We start from the raw sequence: 26,354 nt of genomic DNA on the forward strand, positions 1-26,354 counted from the left end.
CCTCTCTTCTTGGAATATTTTCACCTTTGTTTAAGACCTCCTCGTGTATAAACAGGAGTGCGGACATGTACACTGGAATTAGTGATGAGTATGTGAGGAAGAAACTACTTATGTAAGTTACTGAGCAATGGAATGTTAAAGACAGTGATGCAGTGGGCTGCGTGCCCTTGGTATTTTGGAAGTAAGGTAGTGAGCACGCAAGTATATGTGGCTGCCATGAAGGAATGATCATTAGAGAGGAGTTACGAATGTGAAGGCCAGCTATCAGACAGATGATGTATGGGATGGGTGTAGAAGCCAGGAGAAATTAGGAAGCTGCTGGCTTTTCTACGATCCAGAGCCCACTATTAGTTTTGTTGTGGACCAGTCTTCTTAATTTGCGGGTCATGATCCCTTTGACAACCTCTATTTTCAAAATATCTACACTGCGACTCATAACAGTACCAAATTACAGTTATGAAGTGGCAATGAAATACTTTAATGGTCAGGGGTCACCACAGCATGAGGAACTGTATTAAAGGGTCACAGCATTAGGAAGGGTGAGAACCACTGTTCTAGACAGTGTCAGTATTTAGCCCTGGCTAGACTGGAGCTCACAGAGATCTCCGGGAAGATCCAATGGCTCTAGTTTCATGAAAACCTGCATTTAGGGGGCTGGAGAGATGGCTCAGAGGTTAAGAGCACTAGCTACTCTTCCAGAGGTCATGAGTTCAATTCCTAGCAACCACACGGCGGCTCACAACCATCTGTAATGAGATCTGTCACCCTTTTCTGGTGTGCAGGCATACATGGAGGCAGAATGTTGTATACATAATAAATAAATAAATATTTAAAAAAATAAACCTGCATTTACAGGCACATACCCACACATACAAAAAACTAACAAAACTACAAGTCTATTAGTAAACTGACAAAACCAGAACTTATCCTGACATGTACTCTTACTGAACCTATAGGTGTACAGTATTCTGAAAAAATAACATCTTGTAAACAAGTGATTCCACTAAATATGGCATAAACACTTTAAGACGCAGTACCCCACATTGCCACCAAGCTTCAGACAGGTATTACTAAAGACAGTATGTCCTTTAAGGGAACACATTACCTCTTTCTGAGTCTTAGGGGTAACATCCGGAATGTGCCACTGGTTCTGGCTCATACTCTCAGACTTTCTTGTGGACTGCCATGGTTTGTGCTTTCTTTCTGCAATCTCTGATTCTTGACGTACTTTAGTTTCTGAAATTTTAGTTATTAAAAATCAGTATTTGATGATAAAAATAATTAAGGCCAGGCACAGAGGCATCTGCCTGTAGTTTCAGCTACTCAGGAGGCTGCAGTAGGAGAGATCACTTGAACCAGGGTGTTTGATGTAGGACCATCTTTCTACATGGTGTGACAGCCAAGTTCTCGGGCCATAGTTGGGGTCCAAAGCAATCACACCCGCTAGACAGGCTGTTGCTACCTAACAAAGGCTCAGGATGTGCTGCTCCTTCTCCTTTGTTATTATGTAGATCGCCTGAGAAGAGGGGTAGATTCCAAGCTAGTGACCAAGGAACAGTCCTGCTACCCCTGGAAAGAGAATGTTAGTTAATGAACTTCCCCCTTAGTTTACCTTGGGGGAATAAAAGGTGTTTGAAAAATAAATGCAGGTGATCCTCCGGAATGAATAAAGCCTGAGACTCCCTTCCCATATTGCTGTGTGAACTGTGTCTCAATTATTCCCGCTCCTCCACCCCGGTCCAGAGAGGGAAAAGCAGTTTATGTTGGGGCATCGGACCCTGACAGTTTGAAACCACCTTGGGCAGTACACCAAGACCCCATCTCAAAATAAAACAAAATAAACCCCAAATACATAAGTAAGTGCAAGCAATAAGAAGGTGATATAAACTATGCTTCATTTTCATTCTGGAAAAAACAAAACAAACAAACAAAAAAAAAAGGGGGGGGGGAGGGAGGAAAGACGGGGTCAAGTTTACAAAAACTGCAAGGCAGTAACTTCCCTAAATAGTTTTGAAAGTTTAATTGGAAACCATACCAGATTTAAGTGTTTCTGCTTTTTAATAAATAAAAATTTTTAAGTGTGCATATTAAAGTCTTACTAATAAAGAGAAACTAACAAACTACTGTTCTTAGACCTCCATTTTAATACAGATTTTATTTTACTAGCTTCTAATTGACTGTCTTAAAGGCCTAAAAGCAAAAATGCCAATAACATATTCATAATTCAATAAATACCAAAATTCTAAGCTCTAAGCAAAATATTAACAATTAATGAATGACCTAATAAATTATATCAAAATAATTCATTCCTTAAAATCCCAAAAAAATCAGTGTACCTTCCTATAATCAAAAAGAAATATGACTAACTCAACAAAAGGTCCTTTAATAAAATCAATGTTGAACCACACACATACAAAAAAATATTAATAATCTACATCTAAAATAGAGCTTACAGAATTAGATAATAAACAACAATCAAAATCTATGACAGCTATAATTTCAAGAGTTAAAATACTAAAAATGTCCCCTTACAATAGAGACAAAAAATTTATCTCTCCTAGCAATAATAAACTGGACCTCTTAGATGCTGCAAAATAACCAAGAAAATGAAAAGGATCAGAAAAAAAAAGTTACTTATTTTCAAAGATGATTGTGTACCTACAAAACCCCACAAACTAAGCACTGACACATGCCTATAATTTCAGCCCTTAGTAGGTGGAGGCAGGAGAATTATGAGTTTGAAGCTACACAGCCTAGCATGAGACTTTGTCTCAGAAAAGAACAAATAAAACAAACAAGTATAAATACAAGACTCCTAAAGAATACATAGGGAAATTATTAGACTCGTTCAGTGAATGTAGAAATGGCAATATATCTACGTTAAAAAAAACATTAATTTTGTATACCAACAATAAAGTTGAACACGAAAACTTTGCAAAGCAAAAGATATCAGCTTCCTAGGGGTTAGGGATAGGTTCACCACAGCATATACAAGAGCTCTAGAGAACACAGCTCTCTCAGTGTAGTAAGTGAACAAAAACAAGCCCGTCTAGTGGGTTGAAAAGCTGATGAAGGAAGAGGACAATAGATCTCTAAAATCTTTACAGGTTCAACTGCTTCTCAATCAAACTTCCATTTTTCAAAGGTACTAATGCATAACTCCTAGTATTTTCATGGAAATTCAAAATGCTAATAAGAACTGAAACAATCCTAACGAAAACATACACGATAGCACTAACAGACATCAAGACTCACTATAATAAAGACAAAGTAACTATGAAACAAAGACAAAAATCCGAAACCACACACCAACATACAATCACCTAAGTTTCCAGACAGAGAAGAGAGGGTATTCAATATAGCTCTGGGTCAAACTGACATTTGTATGAGAAAAATCAAGAACAAATCTTTACACTTTATCTTATACATATGCATTCACGTTCATATTAAATTCAAGCAAAATTGAATCAAATATGAAAATAAAATGATTACCTAAAATCTGTAAATAAGTTTAGGATACTGCATAGACCTTGTTTAAAATAAAAGAAATTACAAGAACAAAGACTGGTAAGGAAGAATGCACAGAAATTCAGAATTCCATTTCATCAAATTAGCTACCAAATGAGCAGGCCTATTTGATAAAGATGATTTTTCCCAATGGTATCCAAAGACAAGAAAATATGAAATATAGCTTCAAACAAAGAGCAAGGCTAGGAATCTGTTCCCAATCAACTCCAGGCAAAGAATAAGAAGACTGCTCTAAGGATGGAACGCTGCTTGGGACAGAAGCTCTCCTGGGTGCCATGAGCTGTTGCGGGCCATGACTCCAATACAGCAGATGGCAACTGGTAATTCAGATGTCACCCGCCAGACGAATTATTCTCTGATGGAGAGAACCCCAGCTGCTTCTGTCTATAAAATCACATGTGCAAAAATAGCTGTGGAATCTCCCCATTACCGTGCATTTTCATGTAATTTGTACATGTTAACCTCATGACTACATTTCAATCTTATGGGCATGTATATCTGTGAACGGTCAGGAAGATGACTTCTCATTAAGTTATATAATTTTGATGAACAGAAATACACTAGGATATGCTTCATAACTAGATCTACTGTTCCATCAGGACTGTAAGACACTTAGAAACCTGTTTTGTTTCATTACCCAGACTAACATGAGAAAACAACAGTTACTCCCCAGTCTAAGACAAGCTACATATATTTAGCTGATTTAATACCTCAGAACAATTTCAAACTAGACTGTCTCTGTAAACAGACTGTAAGTTAAACACTTTACAGATACGCACAAGGATAGAATTACAGGTGTCTACAGGTTATTAGCACAAAGCAACCTAAAATACTATGCCAATTTCTCTCAGCAAACCTGGCTGATAAAGGACTCACTCCCTGCACAAATTCCTCAGCAGCTTGTCTTACTGGGTACTATGCCCCTGGCCTCAGGTCACAGCCTCTGCACCAGGAACCTTGAAGCTGGGTGTTGCCATGGTTACTAACTTCCCTCGGATGCAGCTTTTATAGCTTTTTATATTGAAAGAAGTTTGTTGTTGACCGTGTGCATATATAAGCTATGTGAATGAAGGAGCTTGGGAAGGATCAGAATGAGAAAACTGGAACTGAGGAAGGAGAACTGGAAAGAATAAAGTGCTTGACCCTCAGATTGTGGATGGGAATCTTTTCCTTCAGATAGACAGGACATTTTTCTAAATCCCTGCTGCTCTGAAGACATTTTTTCTGTAATCCTGGGTGCAGCCCAGGGAGCTGGTGTCACAGGCTACAGTACCTGGGACATTGGACTTCCAGTATTAAAAACCATGAAAGCACCAGGCAAACATCAGGGCAAGTCCCACTTGTCTCCAAAGTCCCTCCTCAGCTCTACGGCAAGGGGAGAGGAAAACACTGAAACCTCTGACTGGACTCTGGGCTTCCCATAAACATTAAAATATTATCCTCAGCTCTTACCACAGCTTCAGAAAAGTATTAGAACACACTCAAAGTCAACTGGTGAGCCTGCTCCTCCCCTGAGAGCAGCTGCTTACTTTGGAGTGTAAGCATGTCACTCAAGTTACCTAGTCTTACTGACCACTCTACCCATCTGTCTTCAATTCAGCCTCACTGGACAGCCCTGTTTAGGTTCTATTTGTCTGCCTAACCTATTCTCCCGTATCTGAGCTCTATTACCGTGAGCTGCCACTTATATGCAAACGGGGTTTCAAATTTCGTCTCTTTCATATATTCTTCCATATTTTCCCTAATTCAAATTAGGTTCCTAAAATTCTCTTTCTCCTAAATTCTCATAGCATTTTACTTGCATCTCTCCTAAAATCTGTACATTTTATTCACATTATGCATCACCTATTCTACATACACCCCATAATTGATTTGAAATTTTGAGACCCCATTCCTAAAATTATTGGATCCCTAGAACATTTATTACAGTATCTACATAGTGGAAAATCAAAGTATGATTTAAAATAAAAATGAGATTGGGCTGTGATATAGAAGTTGCTTTTATGTCCTTTGATAAAAATAGCAGCCAAACCAACTAAAAGAAATAACTAAGTTATTTTATTTCTATTATATTGTCTCTCCTTTCTTCATTTTATGCACCCTCTAGACAAATAGCTTCCTCCTCTATAGGATTCAATACTATTCATGCACTCTGTAAAAAAATTAAAATGGAAAATAAAGGAAGGCAGAGTGTTGTATCACAAATAGGTTGTTAATCTGTTTTCTCAAGCTATGTGCCCTCATGTGTGTTATGACATGTGCACACTTGGGTATCTGTGAACACATGAAAATTTGAGAACAACTTCAGGTACCAGCTCTTGCCTTCCATTTTGTTAGATACAGGGTCTCTTCTTGTTCCATACTGTAGACATTAGAATAGATGGCCCATGAGTTGCTGAGGATTCCCCTGTCCCTGCCTTCCATCTTACCATAGGACCACTGGAGTTACAGGTCTATACTACCAAATTCAGCTTTATGTGGGTTCTGGAGATCTGGATTCAGTCCTCATGCATACATGGCAGACATTTTACCCACAGAGTCATCTCCCCAATCTATGTGCTTTATTCTTTGATACTTTCAAACATATATAGAATGAATCATTTTCATGCTATGGTTACCTTCTCTTATCTTTCTCTCTCCCCAACTGAAAGCCAACAAGTCCCCCTCCGACTTTCATGTCCCTCTTTTGTAACAGCCCACTGAGTTTAATCAAGGTTGCTTACATGAGAACTTACCTTCCAATTTTGTTAGAAGACTTGATTCAGTTTTACTCTTCGAGATTACTAAATCAGAAATAAGCTCAGAACTTTTTTCATTGGACACCAGAGAGTCTTTGAAATGGACACTTTGAATGGGCTACACAAAAAGCATAGAAAGATTTCAAGTAAGATAACAATATTATAAATAACAGTACTTCTAATTTGTCCTACTGTTCAATATAATAAAGTCTTATCTATGTGAAATGACTGTAAAACTTTATCTCATATTTGAGTAGGCTCACAAACTCAGAAAATATTTTCTCAATTACTGATTAAACATCAGAATAGACATAACCATTAACTTGGTTAATTTGCTTTTTCAGTGGACATATTAATATTACTTAATTATTACACTATATTTCACCCAACAAAGAAAGGGTTAGAAGGTTTATATCCACCACAGAATAAGTCTGATGACAAGAGAAAACATAATTATCTTGTTTACATTACTATACTTTTTATTTAGTTTGCGTTTATGGGTTGTGCAGTGCTGGGAAATGAGCCCAGAGCCTCACATACAGCAGCAAAGTGCTCTACCACTGAGTCAAAACCCCTGCTCTGATTTTACTGTATCACTAAGGAACAGCACTAATAAAAATTAGCACTTGCATAACCTCAATGCAGTAGTTATTATAAATTCAGAGAGTAATCTTTTTATAAAATTAAGTACCATTCCCTAAAAATAGAGAAAATTAGTATTTCAAAGCATAAGACCATTAAAGCTTGCAATGCTGAAAATTTATACCACAACGCCAGGGATTTAAGTCAAGTATGCTAAGAATATTAAAACCCCTAGAAATCACTGTATCAGAGCTAGTCACTTCTTTGTAAAGTTAACGAAGGTGGGCAGGGCAGATTAACTTTGATACTTATGTTCTCACCTCTGTACCAACATGGGCTCTGATTTTAAAGATGTTTTGAGTCATAAGATAAAACATAGTAATAAACAAAACCTAGTGAATAGCTCCATGTTGATTCCTAGACCCAGGCAATCCACTTAAACATTAGTGTACCTCATGGTTCTTCTAAAAGATGGTTGACACTTGCTCGAACAACTTAATGTTTGAGCGACAGTCCAGGACTTGTGTGTCGCCTCCCAGGGTGGTCTCAAACCAATACACTGGAGATAGATAAACACTAGATCCTTTCCCTAAAGAAAGCTTTATAACTTTTAGACCTGGAACCTTTACTTCATATTCACTTAAAACTGAAATACCTTTAAAGTTCTCAATTCACAGGAATCATTTCCACTTGGTTTGGATCCAGGAATAATTGAATCTCGGGAATCTGATCCGGATATCTTTCTATTACCCACAAAAAAAATGGATTTTAACAGTTAACTTGAAATTGCTCCATCATTTGAAAATTGGTTTTAAATACACATATTTGATACTACACACTTTGAATTGGAAGCATCTGTTTAAGAGGCATCTTTAAGAATGACATAATTCTAAAACAAAGGTGACTATGCTTAAAAATTAGGTGCTGGGCAATGACAAAATTGATGAAGAGATAGGTGATTGCCAATGTCTTCATTACCTAATAAGTCACAGCTGGAGTTCAGATAAGAATGTGGGAAAGGAAAAGTACGTAGGCTTTTCAGACTGCACACAGATCAAGGATAAGAACACACAGTGAGCTGCCATGTGGACCTCTATAATCTGGCAGATAGTCTTCTGTAAAAAGGATCAAAACCTGGCTGAATAAAGCTTGAGGGATGGGGAGAATTCAAAAAAAAAAATACATTTTTAGAGTGGGAGAAAATCTCCTGCATGTTTCAACTAGGTATTTGAAATGGAGGCACAAGATAAACTAACAGGGATATGTACCTTGAATGCAGGTCCCCTTTTAACTATCACTATTTACTCAAAGTCTAAATATAACAAGGCCTCAACTATTGAAGGTACCAACTAAAATAGTTGTTTCTCAGTTTTACTAGCACCTACCACACATCCAGCATATTCACATTTCTTATATGGGAACAAACACTAAAGCTGAGAGTATGGGAGTATACCACATGCCATGAACGACATTTCTTTCATTCCTGAAGATGGAGTCTTACGATGTTGCCCAGGGTAAACCCCCCAGCCCCACCCCAACCTCTTGATTTAAAAGATTCCCCTGGCTCAGCCACCCTGCTAGCTGGGGTTACAGGTCTGCACCACTGTACTCAGCAGTCCATTAACTGATCCTATTTCTTTCTTCATTCTGAGCATGACTAGGGCCCTAGGCTCAAGCAATCCCTAGAACTACAAAGAAAAATAAACTAACCATAATCACTACTACTCAGAAAAAAAAAAAAAGTTCTGACATCAGTCTTTAAATATAAACAAAATTTAAAAATCCAAACATACCTTTTTGAAAAATTTGGCACAGCTGAACCATCTGTCTTCACATGATAATCTGGGCTATTCAGAAGGTTAACCGGGACTCTTCCAAAGGGACATGACTAGAAAAGATTTGAAAGATTAAGAAACCAATGGATCCACACAAAGAATTCACTAACATCGGCTTGCTCAGAGGAGACCAAAAATGACTTACCGGTTTAGCTTTGTTAGTTTGTTTTAAGGGATTTCGATGACTTATTTCTGCATCTTGTGGAGGTATGTTCTCTCTGAATAGAAAGAAAATAGCTGTGATTTTTTCAGAGACTATTATGAATATGTATCTTCATTTTACTGCTAAACATAGTTACTACACTTGCATGAAATGTATATATAAATAATATATATTCATATGTATATGTGGATATATAAAAGATAACCATGTAAAGAGCTGAATTCATCATCTTACCCATATAAAATCCTGGCTATAGCAGGCTGTCCTCTGGAATCACAACTCATGTTCCTATTCTGTAGATTTCCAAGGGAACTAGAGAACGATTCTTGGGCAGTTAGTACTGTAGATGCTGTAAAAATTTCACAATTATTATTAAATTTACAAAAAAAGTAATCTTATAAACAGGAATATTTTAAAAGACAACTTGTAATAGGTAAGAGCCTCATGCAAGGTATGGAAGCACAATGCCATCAATACATTCTTTTACATGGCTTTATCCCCAGGGTAAAAGTATATCTTTACTTCTAAATAAGTGCAACTTTCTTACTTGGACCAAGTCATTTTAAAGGAGTTACCAACACAAGTTTATGCAGGAAGGACCTTTGTTTCTGAATATCTTACCTCTTATACACCTACAATCTAACTTTAGGTTTTAAGTACTATATCTAAACGATTTTTTTTTGGTCATCTTTAAGGAATCCAGAATCCTAATTTTACTCCAGCAAACCATAGTACACACTGACAGTCACCTGATAAACTCTTCTTGTCCTCCTCTGACAGTAGCTGCTTTTTCTGGAGGTGTAAGTTGCGTATGGCGATCTCCAGCATCTGCAGCGGCACTGCTCCGCTTTCTACAGCTTTATGAAGAAGCTGTTCGCTTTTTTTAAGATTGCCTAAGACAGGAAAAAATAACTGATTTGATCCAGCACTTTTCACCCTCCATCTCCAGCTTCTTATTTACTCATTAGTGCCTAGGGGGTGGGGAGCAGACTGACTCACATTATTGCACAGGCAAACAAATAAGTAATTTCTCACTTCTCATACATATACTCAATTCCTCCATACCAATTCCTGTCCATCACTGAAACACCATTTAGAAGTTTAATAAATTAACAAAAAAAAACCCAAACCCAACTACAGCAATTAGAAACATCTCAACCATTCTATGTAGTACAGCAGTACTAGTAACAGTCATTTGTTATAAAAAACTATTCATTGTAACATTTAGTCATCAAGACTAAAAATTTGTTAAAGCCTCTTCTTTACATAAAAAGGACAAAGGGCTAACACCCGCTGTTAGACTAATCTACACACAACTGCCAAAATACAAAATAACCAAGAAAAATTACATACAAATTTTCTTTCAAATGCAAATTTATCCCTAATATTTGATAAATATTCAATGCGTACATCATGTATCACACAGGATGTGATCAACAACAACGGAACCCATGGGCTATAGTGCTATGAATGTGGTCCTTAGGGTATAGAGAATATAAAGTAGGGATAACACTTCAAGATAGCACTATTGGAAAAGACTTTCTGAAAGGAGTCCCAGATCTTGGAGAACCGAGGCCAAACTGGCAAATGAGACCTCATGACATTAAAAAGTTTCCATACAACAAAGGAGATAGTTAATCAAAGTAAAGAAACCACCTATAACATGGGAATCTTTGCGAGCTATGCATCTAATAGAGGTCTAATATCCAGAATATAAAAATACTTAAAAAAACAACAACTAAGAAAATAAATCAAACAATAAATAAGCTAATGAAAAGGAAAGACAGCCGTAAAGGAAAAAATACAAGTGGTCAATAAATACATGAACGTGTTCAACTTCACTAGTCACCAGACAAACGCAAATCAAACTGCATCAAGAATCCATCCTATTCCAGTTCTGACTGGAGTACGTGAGTCACTAAGAATACAAACAATAAATGTAGGTGCGGAGGTGGACAAAAGAAAATTCTTATACACCACTGATGGGAATATAAATTAGCCCAATCTTTGTGGACATCAGTACCAAGGCTTCTCAGAACACTAGAAACAGACTTAACACATGGTCCAACTATTTCCTGGGTATTCACTTACTCAAAGGACATATAATATAAAACAGAGAGACTTCACAGCAGTGTTTGCTGCAGCAGTATAGGCAAGGCTAGAGATGTGGCTCAGAGTTTAACACTTGTTCTTGTAGAGAACCAGGGTTTGGTGCACAGCACTCACAGGGTAGCCCACAACCATCTAGAACTCCGGTTTCAGGGGACCCGATGCCTTCCTCAGACTTCTATGGGTTGCAGGTATATAAATGGCTCAAGAACATACAAGCAGGCAAAACACTCATACACATAAAACAGAAAACTAGTCACAACAGTTAAGCCATGAAATAAAGATGGGTATCTAACAGAGAAATGGATGACAAAAATGTGGTATATATACCCAATGAAATTATTTTCAGCCAAAAAAAGAATGAAGTTACGACCTTTGCAGGAAAATGGATGCAACTAGAGACAATCATATTAAGCAAACCAAGCTGATCTTAGCTAAATATCATTTTTTTCTTTTATGGCCCTAGATTTTTATACAGTAACATAAAATCATATATATATATATATATATATGCAAATAGAAGTAAAACTGACTGGGGGAACAAAGGTGATTAAAGAGGGAGAGGGAGAGGGAGAGAAAAAGGCAGGTGGGGAGAACTGGGGTAGGGAAGATGCACTCACTCAGCATATAACACATGCCCTACAAAAACCTTTAACAATTAAATCCTTATGTTTATTGAGAAACGTGAAAAAATTGCATGTAACTGAGAACTTTAGTAAACCTAAATACTTAGAGAAGCACCAATAATTTAAGACCTTATTAACTCAAGTCAAAAAGTCATGAGAGCCTCTGGAAAATGCTGGGATCCCCTTCCCCTCTAAAGGCAGACAGCAGTCTGGGCACAGATCCCAGGAAGCTGCTTAGCTCCAGCAGCCGTCTATCCGCCCTGCTCAAAGCAATCACAATTTTGACCTGGCAGCTACTGCTACGCTTCAGGGATTTAGCTTTGTGTTTATAGACAGCTCAGTTTATTCGTTCTCCATTACAGCTACTATTGAAAGGCCACTGGGTCTTAAAGGCCTGACCGGACCTACCATAAAAAGCAAGGAGAATTGTGGTTCCGTGCTCCCCTGTCCAACCTTCCTTTATCCCAATCCTCCTGCTTTCCCAAGGCCCGACCTCCTTCCCTTCTAACTTTTCTCTCCCCATCTCCCCTTACCCCCAACCCACCCCACCCCAAGATCCCAATTTTCTCCCCGGCAATTTTGTCTACTTCCCTTAGCCAAGAGGATAACTATATGTTTTTCCTTGGGTTCCCCTTCTTACTTAGCTTCTTTAGATTCACCTATTGTAGACTCCGTGACCCTTATTTATGGTTAGAAACCAATTATGAGTGAGTACATCCCATGTTCATCTTTTTGGGTCTGGGATACCTCACTCAGGATAGTGTTTTCTATTTCCATCCATTTGCATGCAAAATTCGAGAAGTCATTGTTTTTTACCGCAGCGTAGTACCCTAGCGTGTATATATTCCATACTTTCTTCATCCATTCTTCCATTGAAGGGCATCTAGGTTGTTTCCAGGTTCTGGCTATTACAAATAATACTGCTATGAACATAGTTGAACCACAATTCTTAGTTAAGGGAACCACTTTAGGGTTGGCAAGAGACCTGACCCTAGAGGGGCTCCCAGGTGCCCAAGCTGAGGTCCCCAGTTAGTTCCTTGGGCAGTTGAGAATAGGGAACCTGAAATGACCCTATCCTATAGCAATACTGACGAATATCTTGCATATCATCATAGAACCTTCATCTGGTGATGGATGGAGATAGAGACAGAGACCCACACTGGAGCACTGGACTGAGCTCCCAAAGTCCCAATGAGGAGCAGAAGGAGGGAGAACATGAGCAAAGAAGTCGGGACCACGAGGGATGCACCCACCCACTGAGACAGTGGAGCTGATCTATTGAGAGCTCACCAAGACCGGCTGGACTGTGACTGAAAAAGCATGGGATAAAACTGGACTCTCTGAACATGGCGAACAATGAGGGCTGATGAGACGCAAAGGACAAAGGCACGGGGGTTTGATCCTACGTAATGTGATGGCTTTGTGGGAGCCCAGCCAGTTTGGATGTTCACCTTCCTAGATATGGACGGAGGTGGGAGGTCCTAGGTCTTACCACAGGGCAGAAAACCCTGACTGCTCTTTGGACTGGAGAGGGAGGGGGAAAGGAGTTGGGGGAGGGGGAGAAGGGGGGGAGGAGGGGGCGTAGGGGGGGAGGAGGGGGAGGGAAATGGGAGGCTGGGAGGAAGTGGAAACTTGTTTTTTTTTTCTCCTTTTCTCAATAAAAAAAGAAAAAAAAAAGCAAGGAGATATCAGTTTCTCTAGGAGGAAAATGTGTGTTTTATAAATACACAGTACACTACAGATTTGATTACTAGAACTTGGGAAACCCCTCGGTAAACTGAGGATTCCCAAACCATGTCTGAGTTGTTCAATGTTTTTTTCCACCTCAAACCTGGGGAGGAGTTTGCCTTGAATAAACCTTACTTTAGTCACATCAGGTATAAAATCAAATCAGGTACAAAGATCCCCAGAATATGAGGGGAAAAATACTATGGAATAGGCAGCTTAAAAATGTCTCAGGGATGCCCCTACCCACCACCAGCTGCAACAGTTGGGAGAGCAGGCCTTGCACCTCATGTAGGCAGCACAACAGAGTTAACTCTATCGGCAGAGGCATGGGTGAGTAAGGAGGAGCTGTCCCTATGACCCATCAGTCACGTGGTGGCACAGGTGGGAGTGAGATTCCCTCCCCTCTTCTGTCCACCAATGCTTGACCTTGAGGTCATGAGAGAGGGAGTGCTAGCCCTGCTCCTCCTTTGCTGCAGCACTCAGGAGAGTGGCCCTATACCCAGTCTGGGTAACACAATAGAGCAGGCCATGAGGACAGGAAAGCAGAACAAGCCCCGCCCATGGCCTGCAAGGGGTGAACTTGCAGGAACAATGCAGGAGAGTTCACCCCGGTGGTGAGAGACAAGGGAGGGCTGACCAACACTGCAACTACCCAGGCCTAGAACCGGGGTTATGGGTTGGTCCCATAATATCCCCCAATATCCACCCGATCTGTGATCTGCTGGAGCACGTGAAGAGACAGATCCTGTAGACGCAAAGCTGCAGGATCTCCATGATACAGGGTAACAGCAGGATAACCAACAGGGGTTCCAGTGAGGGCCCAGCATCACTGCTGTAGCAGAAACCAGAGGCCTCAAACTAAACATTCTTTGCAATGAACACTTGCAAGTGAAGATATACTGATAAAAGGATTTACTGCGTGACTCCCTGTGTCACACTACAGCTTCTGTGATGAGATTCCCCCCCTTTTCTTTTTTCACTTATATTTTGTGGGGGTGGGTGCTGCAAGGGCAGAGGGCGCATACTCAAGGATGGGAAATGAAAAGGATCAAGACGCATGATGTGAAAGACACAAAGAATAAATAAAAAGAAAGTTAAACAAAGATTATAATTTTTAACAAGCTTATAAAATGTCTCACAGAAAAGATGCTTTGGCCTTATAGCAAAAGGCAGACTATGAAGAATCACATAAGCAGAAGAAAAGTTCTTGCAGTGGGGTATTAGGGAGATCCACCAGGTCAAGGTTAGAGTATTATTTTAACACACCCTCCAGGGCTAGGACACACAGACTAGACAAGTTTATCTAAGTTCCAGTATTTGTATTCTACAAATACTCAGTGAGAAAGCTTTGCTTCAGAAGTCGGGGTTTATTTCCACAGACCTTTCCTTGTGAGCAGAGAGCAGAGTGCACACTCTACTTACACCACAAAGCACGCCCGTTCCACGCTCTCATCTGCTCAACTGCAGTACTTCCGCTTTAACTGTTCACTTCAAATCTATGATTCAACACTACGTACACTAGGACAGGCTTTCACTTAAAGTGTACTCGTGACACTTTCAGATTACCTTGAGACAGTTCAAACTGTGCAAAAGACACATGCACAAAAGCAAACTTCTTGCAGTTTTCTCTGGCCATTTGAAAGTAGTCATAAGCATCATCAGGTTCTTGAATACTACAACAAAACATACCCAAATTTAAAAAATCCCAAAAGGACAAAGTTACCTACCCTTGATAACTTCTCTTTTCAAAGACATGGATTATTGTTTATGCAAAAATAAAAAACCCTCGGTGACATTTGTGCACTGTTTTAGGAACTTTCTAAACTCTGCAACTTTGAAAAATCTATATCCACAGGAAAACATTTATATTAAAACAAAAGTCTTGGGTTAAAAAACACAAATTACAAGTTTTAACCTTCTCTCTTTATAATGTAGTACATATATAGTTGGTTAAGTATAGTTTCTAAGCTAAAACTTACGCTTTTAATTCAGCAAGTCTGACTTGGATTCGAGCAAAGCTCTCGTTCTGGCCATATTTATCTGGAGGAAGGGCTTCAATTGCTTGACTATAGCGACCGATCAACTTATTTAAAAAAGCATCATTTAGGGGGACACTGTTCTTCTCTAGTTTCAGCAAGAAATTCAACCAGTTCTCTGGGGTGTTCGCCATCATCATAATTTGGTTAACCGTTTCTGTATTATATGAATAAAGAGAAAAAGAATTACAACAGAGAAACAGATAAATAGTAAACAAATTACAGTGCCCTCCAAATTATAGCTAAGCATTTACAATACTGCCAATGTACATAAGCACATTACTATTTTAATTCATGATTTTATTTATTTTTAAAATAATTTATTTTGGGTGTATGGGTGTTTTGCTTACATGTATGTCTGTGCACCACATGCATGCTCGGTGCTCTGGGAAGCCAGAGGTCTTGAGATATCTTTTTAGGATTGTCTAAACTATGTAATTATAAACTTAAAAACAGAGACAGTTGTGAACTGCAGTATAGGAGCTGGGAATTGAACTTGGGTCCTCTGCCAGTACTTTAATCACTGAGCCATCTCTCCAGGTCATATCTCACTATTTTCAACTGTGAGAATTCACACTGAAAAATTCTCTATCAATCATCTAATTCACGTTTCAGAAGTTTGAGCCTCTGGCTTGACACAACTTTTCCTGGGTAATAGTAATAATAATAGCCAACATTAGTTCCATGTACCTCAAACTTACTTAAACTACAATCAGAGAAGCTAAGGAACAAGAGCACTAAGGCTTTCTTCTTTCTCTTCTTCCAAGTTTCCTACATTTCTCTTAAACGCCCTTCTAATTTCCTGGTCTCACCAATCCCTGCCTTCAGATCCTACAGGGCTTCTTGTAGGCATTAGTTTTCGTGCTGTGAAATCTCATCCTACATAGAACAGCAAGAATAAACCTCAAGCGAGGCATGATGATGCACACTTTTCATCCCAGGGCTGGGGAGGCAGAGGTAAGAGTATCTCTGTGAGTTTTGAGATCAGTCTGGTCTACACAGCCGTACCAGAATGGCTACAGGGAGACTGTCTCAAAATAAATAAACCAAAACCACAACAAGAAAATAAATTTCAGACAAGCTTGTTTTGTTTTTATAGCAGAGTTTCATATAGCCCAGGTAGTATACAACTCAATACTTAGCGGAGGGTGACCTTGTACCTCTGGTCCCCTCTCTACCTTCTGGGTGTTGAGTTTCAAGGCATTCAACAACCAAGCCTGTCCTGCCTAGTGTACACAGTCCTGGGTTAAATCCGCCAAGCATAGTTTCACTTGGTAACGCACTTATTCAGTGCTGACTCGTTGTTTTGTTTTTGTTTTGTTTTTAAAGAAACTTACCTGCCAATCTCCTAATTAGGATATTTTAGTGGTTACTAAGTACTTATAAATTATAGTTTCCCAAAGGAGCTGTCACCTCATTTACAGACAAAAATGACTCTTCTTGCTTTCTGCCAGAACACCTCACTCAGGACTTTGCTTTCTCACTCTGAATTTAATTTGGCCGAATCCTAACTTAATTTCTCAGTTTATCTTCTACTATTTTCCTAAAAGCTACTTTGTGAAATACCTAAAAAATGCATTTTGTCATTTGTGATCTGGAGATAGATTCCCAAGCCCTCTGGGCACCAACCAACCTCTCTATTGAACAGAGAGTGCTTCCAAATCTGCAATCCCCTTTCACCTGAGAAATTTTTAAGCTACTACCAGGGATGCAAGAATATAAAACAGACATACAAATTGAACATTTATTGACAATAACATAAATCAACCTATTTCAAAATAATTTTGTCACATATAAATTTTACCATTTATCAAGAACGAAAGCAAAGCCGGGCAGTGGCCATGCACGCCTTTAACCCCAGCACTTGGGAGGCAAAGACAAGTGGATTTCTATGAGTTCGAGGCCAGTCTGGTCAACAGAGTGAGTTCCAAGACAGGCTCCAAAGCTACAGAGAAACCCTTTTTCAAAAAACAAAACAAAACAAAGAATGAAGGCAAACCTATATCCTAATAAAATGGATGCATTTATTTATATTTTACGCAAAAAATAAAATCTTGGCTGAATATTTGAAATTGGAAGGCAAGGAATATCTCTAGTGTTCTCTAAACTGATCAGTATTTTGATTTTATTATCATCAATGCTGAGATTGTCACTTACCATAAATATATAGTACAAAATGGAAGAAATACATTCATGGCAATTTTAAAAACTCTTGGAAATTCTGTTCTAATCCTAAGCATAAATTAACATTTTTAAATGAAATTTAAGTCAGCAAACCTGCAACTTTTAAAATCAAGCATTCTAACATATTACAATCCAAAGATAATGGTAATTTCATACCCATAAGGAATAACAGTGGGAAAATGTTAAAAGCTTTGCTGTTCATCATTAAACTATTGCATTTCTGTAAGAGCAAGAAACTTCATATGCACAGTTAAAACATGCGATCATCTCAAATCTGAGCCAAGGGATTGCAGACAGTGTTTACCAGCACTGAGTGGTGGGACTCTGTGCACAGTGCAAAGTACACACACTGGGCACTTGGAACCGAGGCTACAGGGCAGCTGAGCAATGCAACATGGGCACATAGAGGCAGAAGCACCTTGGATTTATCGTACATTTGCCTTTGAATTAAATTTCAATTACCATGCATTCAGACATTGTTGCCAATTTTTCCTGACCCGCCATCCACATAGTTACTAAGTTCTAACCCACAGTTTATAAAGATGGAACACAGAGCATCTCTGTCTTATCCTGTGATATGCTGGCACTCAAATGACATCAAACATTTGAAGAATAAAGACTTCAGCTTGTGAGACTAATGCTTCTGACAAAGCTAGTGCATTACGCACTCAGCTGTCATCACCCACTAAGTGCCAACTTCATACCAGGCTTCATTCTAAGCCCTGGACAGAGCAACAGATTGGAAACTGTCCTCAGGGAAACAGCACTCTAGTGGAGAACAGAACGGTATCTAAACATACAGATAAAATTATACATGAAATGAATTCGGGCTGGCTGTATAAATAGCACAAGGGGACACACTCCCACCTCAGTAGGTAACTGTCTGAAACAGGCACATTAGGGAAGGCCACGCAAGCGGACATTTAGAAGTAGGAAGAGGTAAAAGTGACACCTGTTTGGGACTGAAGGGACCTCTGGCTATAAGAGGGCTAACAGAGGAAAGGGGGTGGGAAAGCCACAAGACCAATAGGAGGACCCTTCAAATCCAGAGTTCGGTGTTAAGATTAAATATAACTTTAAGGAGACTGGAGTTAAGAGGATTTGTTGCTCTTGCAGAAAAGCCAGGTTCCATTCCCAGCACCCATATGGTGGCTCACAACTCCCATAACTCCAGTTCCAGGGGATCCAGACCCTCTCCTAACCTTCAAGAGCACCAAGCATAAAAGTGGTATACACACCTATGTGCCAGTAACACATTCACACATAAATCAAAAAAAAATTTAAATATAACTTTAGTAAAATTCATGAGCCTTCCTCAGCCCATAAAAAAAAAAGGAGCAGATAAACAAAAAGAAAAAACCCTGCACGTGTAAGGCGAGCAGGCAGATTAGCCAACACAGCCAGCTGGCAGGAGCAGAACAGTTAAGAAAACTACCGGTGAGTACACTAATAAATGATGCTTTTTTGTTGTTGTTTTGAGTTTTTGATTTGGGCCTTACTGTATTTCCCCCGCTGGCCATAAACTTGAGATCTTGCTGCCTCAAATCCCCAAGTGCTGGGATAACGGTATAAGGCACCCTACCATGCCCTTGATGCATCCCCCTGCCTCTCCCTGGACAGCAGAAAAGTTTGTAATATTTATCAACAAAAAAGATAAAGTATGAAGTACAGTCTAATGGATAGCCATAAATTTCTGAAGAAAAAAAAAAAACCATGTTAGGCAACAAACAGTGGTTGATCTCTTTTCTTTACCTTAGAGGCACTCAAAAAAGTTGGGAGTTTTGTTTGTTTGTTAAAGAAAAGAAAAACTCACCTGTAGGATCAGCACAGATTTTATTCGAGCTCAGCTCATCAGTAAGGTCTTCCTTTATCTTATTTTTAATATCTCTTACTTTGTTCATTATGGAATCAATTGTCAACTTCCTGCCATCTAATTCTTCAGCCTCCATTTCTAAATTGTAATTCATCTTCCAGAACGAAGAAAACAAAACATTAACTTTGTAAACATATCTAAATGTCATTGTTATTGGTGACAGTGGAGCACCAAAATCAAACCAAAACCAAACAAAACACACAAAGACATGGGTTTACAATTTACCAGAAAAGTTTCAACAAGCCAAACACATCCCAATATACTATCAATGACAGTACACTGCATGTATCTGGAAGACAAATGCTGGCCATGAGTTTTGTTTGTGTGTTTGAATCAAGGTGTCCAGTAGCCTAGGATGGCTTTGATCTGTCTACGTGCCTGCGGCTGGTCTTAATTCATCTTCTTCTTTCGCCTCCCTGGTGCTAGGATTAATACATACACCACCGTGCCCAGCGGATGCCCTTTAAAACTTCATTTCACTGAAGGTCTTCCTTTCACTATTTTTTTTCCAGAATTATTTTCTCGGGGCCGTCTATAGATTTTTTCATTAAAAACAAGAGAAAGGAAGTGTTCTCTTGAATTCTGGGAGTGATAGAAGTATGGAACCCGTTAGGTACTGAGAATAAGTTGCCCCTTTGGTTACCTACTCTGCCTGAGTATTCACCGACATTGAGAATACAAAGCAAGAAGAAAAGCCATCCTTCCGCTGATTGACTTTCAACAGTTCTGTCCCTGACAAAGCTGTGATTTGCGCCTTTGCAATTCTAACGCAAGGATTAAGGTAGTGTCGCAGCACTGAGCAAATCCCCAGCTTTTTTTGCGAAGATGTTTTTTTTTTTGTTTTGTTTTGTTTTTTCTTTGTGTACACATTGGTTTTTATTGTAACAAAGCAACTTGTATGCTTCAACATTTAAAATGAGCATCTTTTCCTTCCAGTGAAAACCAAAAAACTAAAAATAAAAAAATTAAAAATAAAGTTACAACAGAGAATGTGAACTCCAAATAATAGAATTCTAGCTTTTTTTCCTTTCTCTGTATATTGGGCTCAGAGATTACACTGTGTCTATGTGAATACAGACAGTTAGCATTTACCAACATGTATCTGTCTACTTTCTCTTGTTTAATAAAAAGAAAATAAGGGGGGGTTAGAAGGTCAGCAAGGGTGGGTTTGAGGTGTCTGGGGGGGTAAGTGGGCATTGTGACAACATGGCTTCTCCTTTGGCATGTTTAATTGTGATGTTTAACAGACATCCTTGCAGTTTAAGATGACGCTTTTAAAATAAAATTCTCTCCTAACGATGACTCGAGCGAAGATGTTTTTAACTGTCTTTCTTCCTGTCGCGCCCATTACCGATTCTCCACAACGCAGTAACTCAAGCCCACGGCAGAAACGAGGCGAGAAAGGCAGCAAGGGGCTCCCCACCTCCTCCCAGCTCCCAGCCAGCAGAGGCAGGTTGTGAGGGGTGCGCAGTCAGTCCCGCCCGCTTCCCACCCACTTCCGGGCCCCTCTTCCCACTCCCAGACCCGGATCATGCAGCTCTCACCGCCGCCCAGCGCTCCCGCCCGGCCGGCCCGGGTCCCCAGCGCCCGTCGCCATCACCGCCCCGCAGCCTCCCGCGTCTGTAGCCGCTCCGCAACGCCCGCTCCGCTGCACTCACCTCGGGAGGCCGAGCAAGGACGCAAACTGCCGAGCCCCAACTCCTCTCCGGAGCCACGTTTGAATTTCCCCGCTGACTTCGACGCCCCCTCCGATTGGTTACGGCTCATCACGTGGCAACGCCGTTCGTGATTGGTTCCGTGTGCCGCGCCGCCTCCTGCGTGGAGGCCGGGCGCACCCACCTGCAAAAGTCCCGGGGAATTATCCCGGTCTGCCTGGGATGGCAGTTCGCAGCCTCTCACCTCCCGCCTGGGTCCATCGGCCTGGAGTCAGGGGCTTTGGCGCTCCGCCGCAGGCTCTTCCAACACCCTCCAGGGAGCCTCGACCTCGTCTTCACCCCAAAGCCCATCCTGCCTTTTGTTAGGATTCTGATGCCCCTTCCGCCTTGACTGCCCAGGCTGCACACTCAGCGCTCCTGACCTCCTCCCTCCCTGGGGTGCTGCGCTTAGAATAGCTTGGCTATAGGCTTCCTGTCTGTTACCCAGCGCCCCTGCCTCCAGAGTGCTGGGATTAAAGGCGTACGCCACCACTTCCACCTTCCAGAATAGTTTAAAATGAATGGTCTCTACATCATTGTAACACCTGATTCAATATAGATATGATATGAATAGGTGTTATACAACATTATTTAGGGAATATCGACAAGAAAAGTCTGTTCAATACAGATGCAAGCAAAAAAAAAAAAGTTCATCTACAGTTGGTTAAATCCAAGGGTGTGAAACCCACATAAATAGAGGGTTTAGTGCAGTAATCCCTTAAAAAAAAAATAATAAGCCATCTTTTCCGGGCAGTGATGGCGCGTGCCTTTAACCAGCACTAGGAGGCAGAGGCAGGCGGATCTCTGTGAGTTCGAGGCCAGCCTGGTCTACAAGAGCTATTCCAGGACAGGCGCCAAAGCTACAGAGAAACCTTGTCAAAAAAAAAAAAAAGTCATCTTTGGTCAAGCACAAAAGTTGAAAAACAAACCTTAAAATTATCAGACTATTGCAGACTATGTAACTTAACTACAGACCTGAACACAGCTCAGCAGTATTTATAGAAATACAAAAACAAACAAAAGCCTTGAACAGGGGTCTTGTTTACATCTGTGATCTAACTGGAAAAGAAAATCACCAGACTTTGAAAAGAAAAAAATGAGACTGTTAACTAGGCAGTGGTGGCTCAGGCCTTTTATCCCAGCACTCGGGAGGCAGAAACAGGTGGATCTCTGTGAGTTTGAGTACAGCCTGGTCTATAGAGCAAGTTCCAAGATAGGCTCCAAAGCTACAGAGAAGCCATGTCTCAAAAAGTCAAAAACAGAAAAAGAAAGAAAAACAAAAAGCAAAAGAAAACTAAACTGTTAAGGGGGGGGGCAGGAATAAATTAAAACGGATCCAGAAATGACACGGATGACATATTGGTTGATAAGAACATTAAAATAGTAATTTTTATTGTATTTCATGTCTTCTAAAACCTAAGAGAAAAATTTAACTGAACATGTTAAGGAGTCATTCAGAGTGTGTGAGAAAAAAACCAAAATAATTGTGTGGAAATGAATTGTCCAAGGAACGCAGTAGAAATTACATTATATATGGTTTGCAGCCAATTTGCTGGGGAAAGAAAAAAATCACTAGGATTGGAAACATAATTTAAAAACGGAAAAAAGGGCAGGAGAGATGGCTCAGCAGTTAAGAGCACATCTGGCTTTCCCAGAGGACCCACATCAGGGGCTCACAATCTCCTATAACTCCAGCTCCAGCTTTGGAGGCACCTGCGTTCATGTACATAACACACACACACACATACACACACACATACACACACACCTATAAATAATACAAAGATCTTTATTTTAAAATATGTAAAATTAAACACAGAGACAAAAATGAACAAAAGCATTGGTGGATTGTGGCACAAAGTGCTATAATGTACGTAAAATTGGAGGTTTTGAAGGAAACAAGGAGAAACAGGAAAAAAAACTGGCCGGTTTGTTCAGTTGTGATTTAAAAACCTATTAACCAACATATTGAATAATTTCCAGAATATCTTAAATTTAGTCAGAATATCTGACTAAATTGCTTAAAGGGTTTATAAAGAAAAAAGTCTTAAAAGCAACTGAAGTCTAAAAGGCAATTACACATAGGAAACTATCATAAAGACGATACAAAATATAGATAGGAGAGCCAAGTCTGTAGAATCCTAAAGAGAAAAAGGGGGTACAGCCAGCTTAGACAAGTTCTCCATCCACCAAAAGCATTATTCATTATGCTGAGAAAATATATTTTCATACATAGAAATGATAAAAGAATTTATCAGCAATAGTACTAAAATACAAGATACAGTTGAAAAAGTTCTTCAGGTAAGTAATTCTGAATCTGCAATGAGTATGCACACACATATACACACCAAAATAATGTGTGTGATCCTATTCGTATAATGATAGTATTACTAAAAACCTAATGTAACCACTAAAAACAAAACAAAAAATGACAAAACAAGCAAAAATTAAGAAGAAAACAAAAAGTTAGGGCTGCTGGTGGGCAAAAAAATGAAAATGAAAAGTGGGCAATCAATCCATAATCATCTAAAATGGAAGAGAAAAACAGGAAAAAATACATTATCAAAATGGTAGGTTGAAATTCAGCTATATCAATAATTGCATTAAATGTACAGGATCAAAAAAATTCTCAGAAAAGAAGCTAGTCTCAATTTGCAACCTACAAGAAACCCAATACATCTGGAGAGGTTGTTATTATTTTGTTTGATTTGATTTTGTTTTCAGATGGCGGTCTCTCTGCATTGGTCTCAGACTCTTGCTTGAGCTTCCGTAGTGGCTGGAACTGCCATGCCCAGCTATCTAATTTAAATGTGAAGACACAGATCAAATAAAAATGAAAGAATAAAAAAAGGTATCACGCTAAACTAGTGAAGCACTAAAACCAGGAAGTCTAACTGGGCAGAAACCTCTATGGACAGATCTAGTAGCTTGTCTTACATGAGGAAATGGCCTGTGATTTCTGAAAATGAGAGGACCTGTTTTGAAAGCATCCTCGCCTATGGGTCTGAGGCGAGTGTGTCCTCTGGAAGTTGAGATCAAAAGCTTGGAAGTCTAGTTGCAGGTTCCGTACCACAAATCTTCATACAGTTATAAAGACAGACCTCATTCGCTGATGGATGCAAGTACTTTTTAAAAACACATTTCAACACCCAATTTGCAGGCCTGGACAGATGTGAACAGTTAACAACTGACGTGTTCTTGCCAAAACTTCAGAGTGGAGAAATGGGATATAATTGGAATAATAAATCTGCTCTGTATAGGAACATGTGGACGGCACAGTATCTCCTCTGGATTCTGCACTTTGCCAGGACCCAGGCAGTTTGTCTGGAGAGGACTGAAAATAAACCAAGAAGAGAAAGGCAAATGACAGACAAAATGCTGTCCTGTGACGTATTCTGTTTTGCAGTAAGATGATGGCCCTTAAAATACTGGTTTACTTAAAATATTGAATATTTCTAGTGAACCAGACAAACAGTCTTGCATCTTCGTGTCAGAGTACGGACTCACCAACTTTCTTACCAGAAGGGAATTCTAGAAAATGTATGGCTTAAACAACAATTACATTTTTCACAGTCTGGAAGCTGGAAACCCAAGGTGAGGTGCCAACAGAAATAGTTTCCTGTGTTGCCTCTTCCCTTAGTGTGAATAAGGTGTCACTTTGTCTGTACAAGGGGTTTTGGTTGCTGTTTGTTTCCTGTGTGGGGGCAGAGACAAATTGTCTGTGGTAGCTCTTCCTATAAAAATGCTAATCCTATTGGATTAGAACTCCACCCTTATGACTTCATTCCACCTTAATTACCTCCTTACAGGCCTTCCTTCTAAATATAATCACATTGTGGATTGTGTTTTGGGAAGACATAATTCAGTCCAGAAGGAGCTGTATCTAGGGAGAGTGGAAGAATTAGCCTAGTGTTTGCAAGCTGACTGTCCCTCAGTAATGCTTATTACCTTGAAATTTTGCTGGCAATGCTAAGGATCAAATCCCAGGGCCTCTGTTCGCTAAGTAAGAGCTCTACTATTGAGCTATCCTCCATCCCAAAGGAAGTGTTGGTAGTCACATTTCACATTACTGTGACAAAATCCCCGATAGAAACAATGTAAAGACAGGTTTAATTGGCTCACAATTTGAGGGCCTCGTCCATCACAGCAGGGAAGTCATGGCGGCAAGACTTTGAGGCCTGGTCCATCACACCCACTGTCAGGAAACGAAGGGATAAATGCTGGCACAGCCTTCTTGGTCCCTTTCACACTAGGAGCCCAGCCCCTAGGGTGGTGCCACCTACATCTGGGGTTTCTCACCTTGATCAACCCAATCTAGAATCTCCCTCGAAGGCGTTCTTGAAGTTTGTCTCTTGGATGATTCTAGATCTTGAGAAATTGATAATTAATAATAACCATCAGAGTAAGATTATCATTTAATAGCTATGTGCTGTAAAGATATACGGGAGGATGTGAGTGTACCAAAAGGCTGTGGAATAATTAATAAAGCGAAATCAAACAGTGAAACAGTGCCAAAAGCCCTCTGATCTGCTTTCATGACGTTTTCAAGCCCCCTTCTCCCTTTATTTTATGGTGCTAAGGATCACATCCAGGGCATCACCCAAGACCTCGAAACCACATCGTCTTCTTTTTGTTCCTAAGTTTGCACTGTCGTTTTCACTATGTTTCTTGACTCAGTGCACCCAGTTGTTGAAAGGCCCTACAGACCCCCTCCTCAAAACCCGCAGCTAGCATGCTCCCGGGGGAACGTCCTGTTTGCTTAAAAAAAAAAAAATTCTCCGGATCAGCAGCCAGCCTGCTCTCGTAAGAACATCCCATGTGCTTGAGAGAGCAGGATGTCTATGAGATAGGAAGACTGCAAGGCAGGATATCGATAAGATAGGACATCAACAAAGCAGGTTGACTGCAAAACAGGATCCATGCTGAGAGAGGAAACCATTCATGCCCCCCCCACCTCATTCCGATAACCACGCTTTTGCTTCTGTAAACTTGCTTTTTGCTCTTCCCTATAAAAAGCCCACCCTCCAGTTGGCAGGCGCGCAAGTCTTCCAAGAGATCTTGCTGCCCGCAGGTACCTGTGTCTACTCAATAAACCTCTTGCTAATTGCATCCTGTGGTTTGGTCTCGGAGTGTCCTGGTTCTGGGGTCTTCATCATCGGAGGAAAGGTCCCTGAGGGTCTTTCATTGTTTTAATGTGGAGCCGATGGTTAGATGTGGGGCCTCATAGATACTAGGCTAGTACTCTACCACTCAGTTGC

At 40.0% G+C, this 26,354-nt stretch overlaps 1 protein-coding gene across 2 annotated transcripts in view; it reads right to left on the reverse strand.

Moving 5' to 3' along the window:
• Ttk (TTK protein kinase) overlaps positions 1 to 21,137 on the reverse strand; it is a 43,427-nt gene extending 22,290 nt beyond the window's left edge. Inside the window, exons 1-11 of one of the 2 annotated variants that reach the window (XM_041679694.1) lie at positions 21,061 to 21,137; positions 19,343 to 19,496; positions 15,289 to 15,502; positions 14,876 to 14,982; positions 9,596 to 9,739; positions 9,081 to 9,195; positions 8,829 to 8,901; positions 8,642 to 8,736; positions 7,504 to 7,591; positions 6,264 to 6,384; positions 1,106 to 1,236 (exon numbers count right to left, since the gene is read on the reverse strand). In XM_041679694.1, the coding sequence (XP_041535628.1) occupies positions 1,106 to 1,236; positions 6,264 to 6,384; positions 7,504 to 7,591; positions 8,642 to 8,736; positions 8,829 to 8,901; positions 9,081 to 9,195; positions 9,596 to 9,739; positions 14,876 to 14,982; positions 15,289 to 15,502; positions 19,343 to 19,496 (1,242 nt within the window). In that variant the 5' untranslated portion in view covers positions 21,061 to 21,137. The remainder of the gene's footprint in view (positions 1 to 1,105; positions 1,237 to 6,263; positions 6,385 to 7,503; positions 7,592 to 8,641; positions 8,737 to 8,828; positions 8,902 to 9,080; positions 9,196 to 9,595; positions 9,740 to 14,875; positions 14,983 to 15,288; positions 15,503 to 19,342; positions 19,497 to 21,060) is intronic. The other variant, XM_041679695.1, reaches the window with a different exon arrangement.
• Between the last annotated feature and the right edge of the window lie 5,217 nt (positions 21,138 to 26,354).

Source organism: Microtus oregoni, unplaced genomic scaffold, assembly GCF_018167655.1.
Source record: "Microtus oregoni isolate MIOR12 unplaced genomic scaffold, Mior012 000032F_ref0000030, whole genome shotgun sequence".
In the NCBI taxonomy this organism is placed as follows: domain Eukaryota; kingdom Metazoa; phylum Chordata; class Mammalia; order Rodentia; family Cricetidae; genus Microtus; species Microtus oregoni.